Below are 18,834 nucleotides of genomic sequence, written 5' to 3'. Positions count from 1 at the left end.
TGAGAATCACTTGTTGTCCAAAGTGTCACTTCTTGATGATTTTCAATTAGTATCCCAATGCCCAAATCATAAGAATATAGGATTGGAAGAAAAAAAATGAGACTAGTTGCCTGCATTAATAAGCACCCACACAACAGACATTTATGAGGAGGCACAGATACCGCAGGCCACAAGATGCTTCCTACCATCCCGTACCAAATGCAGAGCTAGAACGAGAGCTACAGCCCTGGAGCTTTTCCTTACAGCACATTTTAGTTCGAGAGCCTCACCGTCACCCCAGGTCCCTGCAGCAGTAGGCTATACGTGAAATAAAACTCCGAAGTTATTCCAGGAAGCTGACCTCTACCATTTTACACAGGATATTAAATAGACCCCAGCTGTCTCCACTTAGAAGTGACTTAGTTCATATGTTTTATAAAGGTCCATTCAGCCGCTTTCTGAGTTATCACAGAATTGAAGTGACTTTCTGTGAAGAAAAAGGCAAACTTTCTGGTGATTTCCCTTACCTACTTTTCATGTATGGCTTTCAAACGTCACAACTGGCATCTATATGTTCTGAAATAAGAATCTGTGTCTGGATTATGAAAATATTTGACTGAGAAATAACTGTCTTAAGGCCATTTGGAAGAAACACATACAGTAGAGCTTTTTTTTTTTTTTTTGCCAAATCCGGGAAGACACAGTAGTCTTCATTTCCATGAATGCCTCCGTACGCAAGGCCCTATGGTATATGACTATTGATCTAAGCACAATACTAAACAATATGCGTGTTTTCACTCCAGAAGGCAGAGAAGTGACATGGATTTAGATTTTTCAAAGCACAGGAACACTTTTTCAGGCTTGTGAAAATAGCTGTGATCAGTATATTAGAAATGCCATGATAATCATGTCCATTTAGAAAATTTTAGTTAAATTATTTCAAGAACTCAACAGCCTTGTTAAGAAGACCCTCAATTTAAAAGCTGAAAAGATAATATTGCAGTATTTTTGTACAATGGGTGTTCTCTGGGATGAATGAGTTCTGGAACTGACTGAATAATGCAGTTTAAAAATGGTAATTTCATGCTTGAAAGAAGAGAGATCAAAGTGACCTTAAATTTATAAGATTTGAAAAATTTAAAAAAGGATCAGTATTAAAAGGAGAAGACACAAAATCCCATCATTTAAATATTCCCTAAAAGCTTTAAAAATATATATTTGTACTGCACACAGGAGGAAAAAAAGCCATCTGTTTAAAAAATTAGTTCTGTTCCTTTTAAATATTGACATCCCCTGTTCAATCGCCTGCTGCAGCGGGCTGTGTCCCAGTTAGGTTAAGCCATTAGATGTTTACTCTTCTGGATATTGCCTGGGCTCTTTGCCACTCACATCAGGCTTTATAATTTTCATTTACTCTTTCCAGAATACATTTCATAAAATTTACTATTTTATTATCCTTAGGAGTGAGATGGCATTTCAGTTCCAAGTTCCAATTTTCAATGTCATGTAACTTTTTAAAAACAATTAGCTTTTGGGATTCTTTTTTCCTGTCTTGCCCTCATTCCCTTCCAATTTTCTGTTTTAACTTTAAAAAAGAAAACTGTGCAGGCATTTTTAAGGCACAGACTTTAAACTAATTGCAGCCCTACATGTCTAACAATCCTCACCTATGTTACAGAATAATAATTCTGAACTTCCTGGTATAAATGCAGTCAAATTTTGAAATTTTCATGGTTTTTCTTTTCCACATAAACACACATATATGTAATATGCATACCCAAACAGCTTAATAGAGCAATTTATTTGCTTTACTACAATTATGTTGTCTTAGTGGTTCCATAATAAAAAAAGCTGTTTTCCAGTTTTGTAAATCAAGCCATAAAAGAACAAGCTCCAACAGACACTCAACGTAAAAAATGATGCAGCAGAAAGCATTGATTGATTTGAATTTTGCAGGCTATTACTGAGAAATGTGGGCTGACACGTTTTGAGATGATGGAAAAATAAAACTTTAAACTCCAAAAAAGTTATTCCAAGAGATAAAGTTACAGTACCAACTGCCTTCCAATCACTCAGGTCTTGGATAATTCAGAGTAGAATGTAAGTTACATACGAGAATTTTCCAACTACTTGCAATTGTACAATCACGTAATTTGCTCCAAAGGAATCTGAGGCAACGAAACTATGTGTAACATTATAATTTTATCAATAACGAGATAATTAGCCGCTTGGTTGCAAATCCTGTATGAGACCAGTATGGCAGAGTGAAGCAAAATGAGAAAAATACACAAAAGAAACTACGTCTGAGAAAGCTTTGAAAGATACCTTAAACCACTTGTAGGCTGCATGACTGGCCACCTCCAACACACATCTTCAGCTACTCTTCCTCTTGTAAAAGATTAATAAGTGTTGACCAAGATGGTCTCTGCTGGAGCTTAAAATTGGGCACAAGGTAACCAGGCAATGACCACCCATTCCAGCTACATCCTGTTCCTCTTAGGACTTTAATGCCAAGTGCAAACTAGAAGCAGATTGTCTGAAGACAGTACATTTTGCAGAAACCCACACTCTGCCAACAGGAAAAGTACCTCATTTTTGCTAACTAACTGATAAAAAAGGTGTCTTGTACAAACCCTTACCAACAACCCATATACTACAGACTTTGGTAAAAAAACAAGGTCCCCACAAATACTAATTTTTTATTCGATTACCTCCTCTAATTTCTCATATTTCAAGTGCCCTCTGATTTCAGTGCTAGCTTTTTATTCCCCCATCCCCAAGATAATTTCTTATTTGCTTTTGTAACTTCTCTTATTTGCTGTACAAACTCCCTACTAGTGTTTCCACTTTCCGCTTTCAAACTTTAACTGTAGTGACTGGCATTAACCTCACCTCGCTGCAGCAGGCCACAGCTGTGTGCCCGCTCGGCATTAGCCACCTGGGCTCTCTGCAGCCACCAGGAGAGAGGCAGGCGTTTCCAGAGATCAAGTCACGCCGCTCCAGGGTGGGTACGGACGGTGCGTGGGATGAATTATTGTCAGAAAGCGCATCTTCTCTCTGCACTCACTATGGGGAGACTCTGAGTGACTAGGATGGAGTATACTTTTAATATTCAGATGGTTAAAGCTAGATGTCTGTTCACAAATACCTTACATTCCTGTTCTATTTTTTTATGCATGGCTATGTGTTCCTTCTGTGCATCCATCATGATATATTGGAGGAGAATCATAAAAGGGGGTAGAGAAAGTTTGGTGTCTCCCTTTGACATCCCCCACCCCTCTGGAGAGTTTGAGGAACCCATATGTTTAAGCTGTCCTGCTAATATCTAGTGCCCAGAAAGAGGCTATAGATCCAAAGCATCAGCCAGGATTTCCAGTGGCTGGACACAGCACCACAGCAGGGAAAGGTTTATGTCCCAGGTGAAAAAATGTGCTGCTACAAATCTCTGTTTAAGTACCTACCACGTTAAATGTCAGCATTTCCATATCCTTCCTCTTGACTGTTGAATTTTGGATTATCTGCTGTTTCTTAATCGCTCTTTTCTAAGCCTGTTGTTACTATATCAAATTTGTGAATCACCCCTTTCCCAAATATATCAGATTTAATTATTGTGGTCACTATGACTGTGTGTCTTGACTATAAGAATTTCTTAAACCAGCTACTGCAAGTTACTTCAGGCTGTGCAGGGAGTGATCTCTCCGGTACTCCAGGAACAGCTGCTTCATTGATGGTGTCTGTAAGTTTTGTCTTTTAAACCTTGTCTCATTTGTCCACTTTATTATGAACAGTGGTTGAAATTGTCCTTTATTACCATTTTAGTAACCTTAGTTGATTTTCCAGCTTCTTCCAGAATTATAGGCTCAATATCCTTTCACTGATCTAGAGAATGGCAGAAGATTTAAATTTGCTTTTTATGACTTAAGCTTTGTTTCTGCAGAACGGTCTTGTCCACTCTCAGCTTTGGGTTCCTGAAAGCAGTCTTTGAAATGTATTTTCTTACAGACATCACAATATCCTATTGATTTGGGACACTGCAAATATTCTTAAAATGTCTTCTAAAAGGACTCCCTCATCAGTGTTATTCACCTATCTGGGTTTTATCTACAGCCACAAATACCTTTCATTTTTAGTCAAATGGGTTACCTGACTCTTCTGTGCAACTCCTAACTATTCTTGCTGTTGTACTGCCATGGGCTTCAGTTCCAGTCCCATTTCTCTCTGTATTTTTTCATTACTGCATAAAGATTTGCTTTTGAAATAAATGACATCTCTAAAAAATGTTTTAATCTGACCAAATAAAAGTAAAAATTAATAAAACCTTCTTGGCTTCTTACGGAGAGAAAAAACATGAATAATAAGCAGCATAGAATTAAGTCATGCCAGGTAACTTTTTTTTTTTTTAATGATGTTATAAATGTGATGCACAGGATTCCGTGCAATGAAGAGATACAGGTGCTCAGTTCTGCAGAAGTACTAACTTGTCTGGGCCCTTCCAAGAATGCCAAATCTTTTAAGTTTAATGAGACATTTAATTCCGATTTTCAGACTGTAGTCATTGATTCAAACCTGTCTGGGTATGGCTATTATTGCTTTGATCAAAACTTGTTGCTCAGCATTTTATAAAAAGCAGAGATGAACATTAAGGCAAGAAATTGATTAGAGATGTCTGCGAGGAAACCACAAAGATCAGTGGGTACGCCTATCTCCATTAGCAATCTAGAAGGTTATCTAAGGATAAACAACACACTAATTAAAAGTGCAGATGCTGCCCAATCTCTATGTTGTAAAGATCACAAATACAAACAAAACATGCTGTTAGGTAAAATTAGCAAAACGAGGTTCACCTTATAACCTACATCCTAGGAGAGAAAAATAATACAGGTCATTAACTTTCACTGTCCTGAAGAAACCTGGAAATCAATAATAAAGTTTTTAGTGCTGTGCTAGCGAATAGCAAGTTAGACATAAACTTTCAATGCTGTACATCAGTCAGAAGGTCTCTAGTTGTAGCTATAGAAGCATTTCCTCTTGAAGAAGGGAGACGTACATCGCACTGAAATGTCCCTGTCTGTGATGCAACCAGGAGTTCAGGAGTAAGCACAGCATTGTGCAAATTGCTTAGCTGACAACACAGAAACGGACATCAAATATTTCAGAGGCTACGTACTAAGGCAGAGAGGAATTATTTGTGGTGCTAAAAGGGAATGTAATTGGGAGGAGTGAAGCAGGTCAACAAAAACTCTGAGACCACATCAGTGAAAAAACTCCTAATGAAAGAACTACTTTTATACCCTAGTATGGTGAACTCAGTATCTGCAGCATCTAAAATCTGAATGGTAAAGTCTCAAATGTGCATGATTGATGGGACACCTCTGCACAGTCTGCCCGTCTTAATGCATTTTTGTTCATCTTAACATTAGGAATTTATGATTTGAACAACCAGAGCTGTTTGGATCAGTGTAGCTCTATGGACTTCAACTTCACCAGCGGAAACTCAAGCCTTAAATTTACAGCTGCATTCTTGGATTAGGTGGAAGATGTGAATGCAGTTGCCCCGTTAGCAGCGGGTGCTAGGCTGCTCACATAGATGAGCAGTTAAATGTGCATGTTGGTTTTCAGAACATAATACAAGAATAACCAGAAGATCTTCCTTCAACTGTAATCTCCTGGTTAGAATACTGCATATATGATGATCCACTACTGCAAAGTCAGATCACTTAAAGATCAGAACTGTCTTTTCTGAGAATACCATCCAACTATAATTTATTGAAAGGCTGTCATTTATTATGGGACATGCTGATATTCCAGACAGCCACAAGAGTTTTTCTAGGAAAATGATTTGATCACCAGTGAGGGCAACTGAAAAGTAAAAATTATATGTAATACATAATACTGTAAATATGAAGACTCTAATTTCATCTTTAATATGCAACATCAAAAAAATCACAATATATTTATATGGTGAGGAAAGGGGTGGAAAGTCAAAGTTGGGAGAATGACAGAATGTGGGAACCTCACCAAGACTTACTAAAAGGGATACAATTTTAACATTGATACAATATACCTATGAGAAACCCACCATATTTCTATTTATATGTTGGATTTTATTGTACCTTCATTCAAAATGCTGTTGCCAGGGATGTTTAAGTTTGTTGTAAATGAAAGACTTTCATATCTTATATGTGTTTTTAGTATCATGGGGGTTTAAAATGTATGATTATGTATTTCAATGCATTAAAGGTTTCCAATTCTTGGTAGAAAGACTCACAAGGTGTCTAATTCCAATAATGAGTGAAAGTTAAATGTGACATTCAATGGCTTCACAGCTTTCCCTTTTTATGGGGAAGGAGGAGAGTGGGCAAAGTCCTCTAAGGTTGTTTCACTTCAGCAGTAGCTGCATATCCAAACCAGAACTCCCCCAAACATCTAAGCACAGTCATTACATTTCCAACTCCTACTGCCAAGTTAAAATGAAAACGGTCTTAGTTCAGAAATGATTGAGGTGGTTTGCTCTAATCAAATTAAACCAGCCAAATGTTCTTTTCAAAGGTAACTGTCTACTCTGCAGCTGTATGCAAAATACCACATCAAATGTGGAAAAAAAAAAATAGTCATAGAATTCTATCCTTACAGTAGAGCCCTGGCTCCACAGATGAAGAGAAACAAAAGTACCAGTGCAGCTAGGAATTACATTCACAAAAAGCTCCTAGAAATATGCTAACTTAAGAAACAGTGAACTAAGTAACATTTCCAGTTTATAATTAATTGATTTCAGGGAGAAGGGAATTCTCTGACATTGTCAAACAGCAGCAGACACCTTCAGTTATTTATCATACTGGCCACACTTCAAATAGATATTAAAAGGCTAGCCAAAGCTTCACATAAAAGAGAGGGGAAAAAAAAAATCACATGGGCTTTTCCATTCTATTTCTCACTTCTTTTCTCTGTTTCTGTGAAAACATGTAACATTCTGCACTGACTAATGTTGCAAAAGTCCAAACTCAATGGGTTTCATTTAAACTTGGTATGATTCATTTGCACTAGAACCAAGTTTTCAATCATTAAATATGGGAAATTCCTGCAAAGATGAATTAATATGAGAGTTACTGTTTTTATTTTCTTTTACTAAGAAAAGATCAGTCACCTCTTAATGATAATCCAGAGTGATAACCAGTCAGTGTTAGTACGAATGCTTTTAAAACAGTATGGAACATTTTGCTAAGTTTGTAAATTGCTTGCTAGGTATGTCAGGGGAAATCTCCCCCGGGGCAACTCTACCAATATCAGCAAATTGCCACATTCCAGTACACCCGGTATTTAGGTATCTGAAATCACCACCTGGTCCTAAAATTATGTGGGATGCTTCTTAGGCTAGAGACCCATCTTCTTCTAAAATCCTAAAAAGACATCTAAAGCATCACATGGAAGAGTTTCTTATTACTCATGTAAACCGTTCTTCATTCTGCCTGAAGAAAACATAACTGTGGTGTTAGAATTTTAAGGCCTGATTTTAAAATTATTATTTAGCGGAATATTTTTCTGTGAACATTTTCTACGGATGGGACAAATTTTTGAAGGACAAGGGTAAATAAATAAATAAATAGGAAAATCAATACAATAATCTGGGTGCAATGAGGTATTTTGTAACAATTCGGAAATCAACAGTCACATTTCCACCCTTTGATGATAATCTCATCAAAACCAAATGGAGGTTTCCCAAATGGAAAATGTCAAAGTACACGATGGAAAGAAACACTCCTTGGAAAATTCTAAAGCAGTTTGTTTATTAATAACAAACGCTTATAGTTTAAAGGTGTAGCTGTTCAATAATCATGCACATGTAATTTAAAATATTTCTCAGAATATAAGAAAAATTTATGAAGGACTGATACAGGAGGAAAAATTTCCTCTTCTGAATGAAAAAACACATCTTATTTATATATGTGTATGCGCACAGTTATCTTTTGATCATTTGTTAGATCACTAAGAATCAACTTGTTCAGCAAAACTGGAAAACAACTAGATTCCATACACAGAGTAAAAACCAAATGCTGTATATAGAGCTGCAAAGTTTTGGAGTGAACAGCAACTTCTATTTTATTTAGCGTTATGAAACTTTATAAAATAATTTTAAAACTTCAGAAGAAAATTGAGTCAACTAAGAATTACTACAAAGACTAGTAACAACTCTTGATGCCAAATTCACGCTACTGCTACATTGAGATAGTTATATTATTTATTCTTCATGATTTACTTTAACTTTTAATAGAAAAATTCTCTAGAAATAAGCCTTCAGTTAATGTAATACATTAATAAGAATCAGTATCTGTGATTCCTATTCTTACATATATTGTCCCTGAACTCTATTCAGAAAAGCATTTTAAAATTCAGTGCATACTTAATATCCTAGCTATTTCTATTTGACAATGCACTTACATCTGGGCTAAACTTCAAACAGTGACTTAAATCCCACCGTGTGTACCTGAGTGACTCATTTAGTGCTTTGCTAAGTCACAGCCTCCAGCCTACTTTCTGCCAAACACCTGGAAAGCGAGCATTTTCCTTCTCCCTGCTCTGTTCTGCGCTTCAGCCGGCACTGATGTACCACAAAGCAAATGGGAAAGTCCCAATTCATCTACCCCGGACCCTGTCTGTGGGGTGGAGCACCCACACTCCTGTCCTTTCCAAGGCTCAGTTTTGAACCCTGGGCCCCACTCCATTAACCCAGGGGATGCCTACACTTTGCCTGGCACTCGCAGGCTATCACCAGCAATGGTTGTGGTGAAATGAATTGGTCTTCTCTTCTGGGGAGAAACCAGAAAGACAAGATCTTTTCAAGAACAGCATAGACACAACCATCCACAGATTTAAAGAAGGCAGGGAGCACTAGACATCATCTAAAATTACTAACATTTACTCACACAAAGACTGGAAACATTTTTTTTGTAAAAAGCTTAGATTCAGAATAAGATAAAATACTTTTTGAAGAAAGCTTGTACTCACTCCAGAAATTGAATTTCCTAAGGCTCAGAAGGCTATTCCATATTCAACCCTTCCTTCCTGACATGCTCTTATCTTGTCCTATTTCTGGCAGATCATGTATTCAAACTAAGTCATCACATGCATTACTAATAAACAATTCATATGGATAGGAAGGATATCACTTATTTTCCCTGTATGTGCTTATTCTGTGTACTGAAGGGTTGCAAGCAGATGATGACAGGCCAGCATTCATGTGCATTAACTTCATAGTGTCCTCTGTCAATTTAATAAACTTCTCCAATTCCTACCTACTGCCAAACCCTATTGCATGTCAGCCACATCATTCCCCTCTTGCCATCAGAGAAGCCATATTTCCAGGTAGGCAGTCCCCTCCTCTCCAAGACCTCTGCAGCGTCCCTCCTCACAGTAGCAGGTCAGTGCCGGGACCGTCTCCCTTCCCCTCCAACCACCACTGCTCTCAAGCCTGGAAATACCTCTCTCCCACCAAGGCACTTCCCGTCTTCACATCTGCCTTGAAGACCATCCTGTTTGTGTTAGACTAAAACTGACTGTGAAGCTCATTCAGTTTTTCCTTCCCATTACTCATCCACCTCTTCTAGTTCAGTGGAGACTCATCTGCCACATTAATTCCTTTAACCTTGGCAACTTTAAGTTTCAAGTTCAGTTTCTTCTGCTTCACTTGCAATTTATAAATCCTATGGCGCAATACAGTGCACTGCTGATCTGTAAGAATGATGTCACACACTAGAAGTTTAACATTAGCTTGGCAGAAAAAGGAAGTAAGGAAGGAAGCAGAATTCACTGGAGACAAACACCCCTTAAAATAGAAAAGTTTCACTTGACGGGATAGAACATGTCAATGATTTGGAGAAGATCATCCTTTAAACTTATTAACAGTACAGTAGTAGAGCCAGCAGGCAATATCAGCTTCACCATAAACTGAAAAGAGCAACAAAATTAGCTACTGCATTTTGAAATTCTCTTCCCTCTGTATGCTCCCACAGCATTTCAGTTTGACAAACAGAACAAAGCGAAACAACGAGAAGTTCAAATTGCCTTGCAAAAGGTTAGCTGTGTATTGATGAGCTGGTATAGATACGTCCTGAATGCTCTCTCTGTCAGGTTAGACAGGGAATATCAGACACTTATAAGAAGACACCTTCTATCTCTGTGTAACGCAATTTTAAGCACCAAGTCATTATACGCCTCTGGGACCTTTGAGCAGGGTCAAGTCCTGCTGGTCTTAATGTCTGGGCACATGGGGATGGGGGTGTCAAGTGTGCCCCAGCTTCTTCCCTCCACACTCAGGTTTCCTTGCCAAGGGAATCAGTTGATGGGCTTCATCAAGTACTCAGGTGCAAACCAGGAGATAAGAAGGATGGACCACTGGATTGCAAAAGTAGGGAAAAGTAGGGAAAAAGCAACATGACAGTATTGCTGTACCAGAGAGGGCAGTTTACAGTGTCATTTATATTTCAATGGATATAAAATAACATAAAACCTGGAACATGGCATAATTGTGCAAATACTCATAATTACCGGGTTTTCCCCATGGTGATCCATATACCAAAAAGACTGCGGAATAGAGCTACACTTCCAGCTAGGTGGATCATTCTGTTGAATCTAAGTCAATTGGCTGGGGCACCTATTCTGCAAATTAACAGGAAGGAGAGAACTAAGATTTCTAATTCCTTATTATATGGTAATGATGACCTTGAATAGCAAGATTTCTGACACTTATCTTTGAAATAATAACCCAGATCGGATTATATTTTAACAGATTATATTCAATACAATTTTGGTTATTTTAAAATTGGAGACTTACTAACCCATGAAAATACCAAAATAGTTGTATTTGTCAAAAAACTGTGAGCCAGGAAACAAAGATATACCACTTTGCAGGTCTGCCCTACTTCCTTAAGGTTTAACTCTATTAAAACTGTTAAATATATATATGTTAGAAAACAAGCACGGCAAGAATTACAGTGTTCTGTCTTGTATATCACCTTTCCAGAGTGCAAATTCACAGTTTGATGGATGATTAACATTAGGGGAAAATTATTCATCTGATTACCAGCAGGAGAGAGATAAAATGAACACAATATATTGCTGAATTTAGCATTATAATCACAAGAAGAATTTTTATAGATATATTGCAGCAGGGAATACTCCCAGTTTTACACACAGGAATTTCCTGAATCTGTCATTTATTCCTGGCAAAGTCTGTCCTTTGTCTACATATATTTCATTTTTCCCAAACAGAACAGCACTAAGCTACGTAAGTGCTGGACCAACTTTTGCCAGGTTTAACTACTGTATGTCGTAAAGCTTTAGTACAGCATTACATCTTATCTGAAAGGTAAGCTAGAGGAGTACCTTAATCATCCTACCAGTTACAAAGGGCATTTCAAAGCCTACAACATACTTCATTTTAGAGCAATTCACAGTAAGAGTTACTCTTGAAGATTCTATTTTTTATTTTGTTTTGTGAGGATTAAATAGAGTAAGGTGCCCTGATGGAGGGGAGCTCTATACAAGGGCAAATGTGAACAGGAGAGGATTTTAAGCACATAGCAATCATCCTTTTAACTGTATTTTTGCCATGCCTTTCTGCACACTATTTTTCACAGTCTTACAACGTTTCAGATCAGTCCACCAGGCCTTATTCCCATTATAGTCAATAGTCCAGAGACTTCCACTACCATCACTTTTCTGATGAAGATGAGACTTCCTTTTGCTTCTTATCTTGCACTTCGTTTTGTTTTATTCTGTGGTGAAGTCTTATCTAACTTCATGATCTATCATTGTAAAAGCAACTGTGCTGTGGAAAATGCATCTCTTCATTGTATGAATATGGAAGTGATAGACTTGGAGAGAAGGAATGTGAAACAAAGCTCTCATAATTAGCATGGAGTAGCATGGAAAAATATGATAAATATTTTGTTTAAAATTATGCTATACTGTTTAGGCACTTCTACTTCATGGAGAAAATTCTCTTCCATCCCCAATGCCGAGCGCTGGAAACCAGTTTTGGCTCTAAGCGTTCCTCAGGATCTTAGAGGAAGGGAATCTACGACCGCTATGACAAGCCTGGGCTGCAGTAGCAATGCCGGTCCTGCTTCATGGCTCCGTGACCAGCAAAGCCATAGAGCTCCATCTCTGCCTGGCAAGTACCAGGTCTTTTCCGTACCAAACTGTTCCTCACGATCAGCACCACTTCATGGAGACAGAGAAGCCCTGGACTGCTGAGCTCCTTATTGTACTCTCTGGAGATACCCAGACCTGCCATTTGAGTTCAGCATGATGAGACGTGGCCTGTGATTTCTGCCAGTGCTGTCAGCTGATGCTGGGGTACCACAGCCGAGCGCAGGGCATATGCGGCTCATCTGTTTGAAGTCTCTCTCAATTTTGACTCACAGAATGACTGTTGGTTTGTACTGAGCAACTCCTGGATCACACACTCCTAGATCACTACTCAGAGGTAGAAGATTCAACACTATATTATCAGTTCTCACTTATTTCTCTCAGGCTAGTTGCCTGCAATATTCAGAAAAAAGGTAGACGTTCCCTCAAAATCAAAATATTTTGATTTCAAATATTTATGTTGTTATCTGGTGCTCTGAAAATGATGTACACTTTAATCCAGTATATAGACAATGCATTTGCAATTATTTTTATTTACTAGCCTGGCCATGATACCAGTTTCCAGAACGCATGCCCAAACAACGAAGATTTTTGTGAGCATAATATGTTCAATTATTGCATAGAGCTAGGTCAGCTGCTTAAAACTGCAGATCTTCTTTTAGAGCATTTCCTTTTATGAGTATATTTGCATAATACAAAAATAGACCTTTAATTTCAATAAATTACAAACTCTTCTACCGTATTTTGCAACAGAACTGGGGCATTTAAATATTTTCAAATAATCTTTCATTTTAAGGATATGATTTCAGTCACACCAAGGTGCTACTTATCGCTTCATCTGCTCTGGAGATTAAAAACATGCAAAACAGAGGTGAGTTCTTAAATAGCATTCCTCCCATTTTAGAAGAGATAAAGTTTGAAATTGCTTCTTAAACTCCCCTGCCTGTTTGTGGAAAAAGGTGTGCAGCCGAGGTCCCAAGCATCCTGATACATCACAGCCCAAACCCCTTGCACCTGAAATGCTGCTTATGGCCGAAGCTACAGGCTCCACAACATCTCTCTGAGGACCTGGAACGCACTTTCAGAGATTTTTGTATTGAAACTACATTCTCATACTGCTAGTTGAAATACTTACTGCTTGCAGAGAATAAATTTTCATTCAAACCTGTAAAAATATTTTAAGCTTCAAGATATTTATGCAACGCTATGTTGAGATTGCACTGCACTTAAACCCAAGCACAACAGGCCCGCAGCAGCATAGTCAGTTCATAAAATAGCTTTTTGGAAAACAAGAATTTCATTTTTCATGATTTCGCTGAATTCAGGATTAGAAAGCTCTTAAAAAAACCTTATACTTCATATGGAAATGTCTCAACAGCAGAAAAATCCGTAAGTATTGCTACGTTGAATTATTCCCCAAAAAGGTTTACAATTTTCAAATATGCAAATGTCTATACCTGGATGGACAACTAAATCCTCGTTTAGTCTCATAAATTCTTGGGCTAGATTTCAGAGGTTTTGAGAACTCTCAGTCATCTCTACTTTGTGTGCACCTCTCTGTAAACCAAGCCACTTGATGTGGTGATCAAACACGAGATGGTTGTCCACACTAGGATGGCCCCACTTTTTAAATTTGTTGACTAAGCCTCTGGCATTACTAGGTGCCATTCAAAATAATGGTTATTAACCAAATTGTGGATTTGCTTGATTAGCAATGGAAAAGTGTGAGCTGCAGCCTGTATCCCACTGCTCACTGCAGTGAGGCCAACGACACGCCCTCCATTATCAGTATTTCAGAATACACACGCTTTGCCTGTTCAGTTTAGGCAGAAATGAGATTGTTGTATTATGCTGCCTTGAGATGAACAAAAATGAATTTATCTCTAGCTATTCACTTTTGTATTTTAAATATTATTCTCTGTCTCATCTTTCCTCTTGCACCTGCTATAAACCCCCTCGTCCCAGAACCTAAAACAAGAAGATCACAGTGTCTTGGTTTCAGCTGGGATAGAGTTAATTTTCTTCACAGAAGCTAGTATGAGGCTATGTTTTGGATTTGGGATGAAAATAATGTCGATAACGTGCTGATGTTTTCAGTTGTTGCTAAGCAGTCAAGGACGGTCCAGCTTCTCATGCTGCCCCAGCGAGCAGGCTGGGGGTGCACGGGAAGCTGGGAGGGGACACAGCCAGGACAGCTGACCCAAACTGGCCAAAGGCATATTCCATACCATGCGGCACCATGCTCAGCATATAAAGCTGGGGGGAAGAAGAAGGAAGGGGGGGATGTTCAGAGTGATGGCATCTGTCTTCCCAAGTAACCGTTACGCGTGATGGAGCCCTGCTCTCCTGGAGATGGCTGAACACCTGCCTGCCCATGGGGAGTGGTGAACGCATTCCTTGTTTTGCTTTGCTTGTGTGCGCAGCTTTTGCCTTCCCTATTAAACTGTCTTTATCTCAACCCACGAGTTTTCTCACTTTTGCCCTTCTAATTCTCTCCCCCACCCTGCCATGGGGGAGTGAGCGAGCAGCTGCGTGGTGCTTCATTGCTGTCTGGGTTTAAACCACAACACACAGCTACAAGCCATTTTGAAGGTCACCTCTAACTTCAGAGCATCTATTTCTCTAGGATTGAAAGAGTCTTGGTGTTAGTGAAATATAAAGTATAAAATACTTTCCTTTTGCTATGCAATATGTGCGTACAACACCACAAATAAGAGGAAATATTCTTGTCAATACAGCACCATCAGCAAGATGCTACTTGCGTACCTGGGTATCTGCAAAGTGAAGCTTACTTCTTAAAGTTCATAACATAATATTAATAAAAGATGCTCACAGGAGGTTTCCAGCTATAGAAAAATTTAAGAGGTTACAGCAGGGCCAGCTTTACCATTGAGAGAATCTGTTCAAGAGCACAGGTCATTTATCCGGGGTTTATGCTACCGACACAACAGAAAGGACATCCTGGGGCCAGTGCCACCCTTTTGCAAGCAAGGGCTGACTGTTGCACTCTTGGTAGCATGATCATCAGCAGGCAGTGAAATTAGTACCAGTCAAACCGTGAGGCCGCCTACAAAGCTTGAAGTCTTAGGCTGTTACTTCTTTTTAACACGATAATCTACAACTCTCTATAAAAGCATCTAAAAAGATGGAACGCACATTCCAGTACTGCTCTCAACACCTTTGCCATTTCGATAATGAATAGAGCTGCTAAAAATCAGCTGCAGCTGGCAGAACTAATACCTGAGACAAAACCAGGGAGACATTGGGGTTTTTTTTTCATTCTCTCTTATGCCTGAGGAAATAGTGTATATATGGCTCCTTGCCCATCCACTCAAATGCTTAAGTCACACACCTATGCCTCTGGAGATGGGTGTTTGTGTGTGTGGGAGGTAATGCACAGGGATGAGGTGAGGTCTGGCAGGCAGCGCCATGGCCTGCTGAAACCTCAGACCACACTTCATGTACAGTTTAGTGCTCACTTCATCCACAAACCCAAACTAGTGTCCAGTCCATTTACGTACCCAAACGCTTGCCCAATTCATGTACTAAAACCAGCCTCCCTCTGATCGGCACACCTGCCCCACCTCCTCACCTGACCACATTGGGGTGCTCAAATGTCTCCAGGTGCCTCAAAACTGCTACTTCTCGGATGGTGGACAGTGGCATCCCCTCCTCGCTGGTCTGCACCCGTACCCGCTTCAGCGCAACGAAGCGACCTCCATTCTTCAAGTCTCGGGCTTTGAACACCTTCCCGTAGGCTCCTTCCCCAATCTCAGCCACACATTCATACTGCTGGTCAGGCACGTTTGTGCTGTCCTTATCCATGGTGGTGCCGCTCCTCTTCCTCTCGTGCTCCGGGTGCCTCGGAGTGGCTCTCGGTCTCGCTCGCTTTCTGAAAACTAGTGCTTTGCTCGCGTTGCAGATACGCCACGCACTTGGTACCTCTGCCAGAGGGACAGTAGGAAGCTCTTGCCCTCCTCTTCCCGTTCCTCTTCTGTACAGGCCCCAATGCGCCTCCTCGTTCAGCCACTGGAAATTATCATACAGTCTTTGGGAACATTGTCTGTGAAAAGCCAAATAGATCTGAAGGACAAACCAAGCGAGAAAAGTGAGTTTAGTTTACTTCATTACTTGGCATTGTTTAAAAACAGAGAAAATTAAGGTAATATAGTAGATAGCTAGCTACATGCAAAGCAAAAACGCAGTGCAAAGGAAGACATGAACCACCAGGGTGACCCATGTATCAATGTCCCTGCATGGCTGATACAGCACTACGTAGTTATCATGGTCTGCACAGAAGGCTACAACTCACAGCTACAAAGCAACCCTGTGCTGTGGGATTTTACTCAGCAACGGGCTGAATACGACAACCCTGTGAGACGTGGATGATGGGGATGGCAGAGCTAACTATGCGTATGTGAGAGGAAGTTATGTCCAGGAACTTATGTCAGGATTGCAGGACTTAAAAGGTTTCTTCAGTGCACATGGTGGAGTCTTGGAAATATATCCCATGCTATATTACTGGTACTTAATTGTAAATGATAGCACTCGGAGGTTTCAGCCCCGATCTGCTCTCCCCTCTGCTACGCCCTGTACGAACACATCACAAGAGACAAGTTCCTGCCTCAAAGCGCCTGTGGGGAGGAGAAATCTGTACATATTTAAGTGACAATAATAATACATTAACGAGCATCGTGTGCTAGAGGTAGATTCAGAAACATACGCTTCAGCAAGCTTATGAACATGCAAGGGTTTTAGCGGTGGACACTACTACTGCTGGATGTGTGACTGGCAGCTCCTTGCAGGACAGCCTGATGGAAGACAGTCTTCAGAAACAGTCTGCTTTGCTGTGTAGTGCATGAGGCTGGAGAGCAGAAGCGCTTCCTTCTCCACCCAGTTTCATCCATGCTTTCTGCAGGACTGGGGGCAACTCCTCTCCCCTCACAAAACTCCACATCGATCCTCTCCCTCCCCCTGCCCCTTTTTCATATAACGACACTGCGACCTCTGGGGCTGTAAGCCTCTCCTACGCTGCATTTTCACCGTGCTAGGATGAAAGAGCTGCGGACAGCTCGGTCGGGGATGCGCTAACTTCAATCCCCGCACAAAGCCAGCGGTATTTTGCACGCTTACGCCGACCTCACGCCTCAGCTACAGGTGAAAAGAAGAGCAAACCTGTGCCCTGTGCTCAGGGCTTTCCCCGGCCGCAGCCAGCGGACCACTCTGCCCTGCCCCACCGACTCCGGCTGCCGCCCCGGCCGCCGGGCACCCTCCGCATCACGGCGCCCGCCGCGCCCCGGACCCGCCGCCACCGCCGCCGCCGCCGCGGGGGGACACCTGCCCCACGGCCCCGCGCCGCCGCGGAGGGCGCCCCCCGGCGGCGGGTAGCGGCGACGGGCGTGTGCGTGGCCGCGGGCCTGCCTCGGCGCGGCCGCTGCGCCGGGTGGAAAGTTACCGCTCGCCCTCCCCGGGCTCGGCGGGACACGGGGGGCGCCCCCCCGGGGCCTCCACCACCCCCAACCCCCCCCGCCCCGGCACCGAGCTCCCCTCCGCGGACGCCCCACATGCGGCGGTGGACACGCGGGGAAGCGCGTCCCCCGGCTTCCTCTCCGGGGACGGAGGGGGGGGCCCGGCTCGGCTGCCCGGCAGGACGCCGAGGGACAACCACCCCCCGCCCCGGCAGCTCCCCAGGAGGGCAGCCCCCTCCCCAGCGGCCCCCTCCGCGGCCCCCGACACGGGGGCGCCCCCACGCCGACCACGAGTGGAGTGCGGCGGCACCGCGGGGCGAGCTGCCCCCGGCCGCCGAAGGCACTCGTCCGCGGTGCCGTCCGCGGAGGGGTGCGCGGCGTGGGCTCCGCGGGCCGGGCGGGGGTGCGGCGTGCGGGCCACGCCGCGGAGCACATGGACGTCCTGCGTTACCTGGTGTGCGCCACGGCCGCCTCCACCGCCACCAGATCCCCAAATAATCCTCGGCCCCGGGGCGTGGGGGGTGGGGAAGGAGGTGGTGAGTCCTCCCTAAAACAAACCTCCCATTGAGCGAGGCGGGGTGGAGAGCCGGCCCGGGGTCTGCCCCCTCACATGGCGATGTCTCCGGCAGGTCCCGGCAGCGGCCGCCCGGGCCACACAGGTAGCTGCTCCGCGGCTCGGCCGCCCTCGGCTCGCATCCTCCCGCCGCCGCCGGGCTGCACCTTGGCGCAGAGGCAGCCCGCACTCGTCCCCCAGCCCGCTCCTCCCGCCCCCGCCCCGCCCGGGGAAAACGAAAACGCGAAAGAAAACTCGCGGCCGGCGGCGCCCGGGGAGCTGCAGCGCCGCGGCCGCGGCCGCCGGTGCGGGGCTGGGGCACCGGCCCTCGCCGCTGCGCTGCCCCCGGCGCGCAGCTGCCTCTGCCCGCTCGCTCCCGCGGCCTCAGCTCAGCCCGGGAGCCGCCGCAGCTTGTTGCCTTTTTTTTTCTTCTTTTTTTTTTTTCCCCTCTCCTCAACTTTTTTTTTTTTTTCCTCTTGCTTTCCCACGCTGGCTGAATGTGACTTGACCCCGTTTCAAAAAAGTTTGACATAGTGCTTCAACATTTCCGCATTCCTCCCCGACTACAAAGGCTGCAGCCGCCTCCTTCTGCTTTCTGTCTCTGCTCTCTGTCTTCACACTCAATGAAATCCTTCATGTGCCTCTGCCAAAGGCGGCCGCATACCGCAAGGGTCGCCGCGGCCAGGC

General features: G+C 42.7%; 1 protein-coding gene across 2 annotated transcripts in view; it reads right to left on the bottom strand.

Moving 5' to 3' along the window:
• Positions 1 to 15,951, bottom strand: part of CDK6 (cyclin dependent kinase 6) — a gene marked incomplete at both ends in the record, with an annotated part of 128,315 nt that extends 112,364 nt beyond the window's left edge. For both annotated transcript variants that reach the window (XM_081996989.1, XM_081996990.1), the window contains one exon: positions 15,719 to 15,951. In XM_081996989.1, the coding sequence (XP_081853115.1) occupies positions 15,719 to 15,951 (233 nt within the window). The remainder of the gene's footprint in view (positions 1 to 15,718) is intronic.
• Between the last annotated feature and the right edge of the window lie 2,883 nt (positions 15,952 to 18,834).

This window comes from Phaethon aethereus (genome assembly GCF_964289735.1).
Source record: "Phaethon aethereus genome assembly, chromosome: 2".
Lineage (NCBI taxonomy): Eukaryota > Metazoa > Chordata > Aves > Phaethontiformes > Phaethontidae > Phaethon > Phaethon aethereus.
Note: the sequence above shows the minus strand (reverse complement) of the source record. Positions and strands in the feature narration are given on the sequence as shown.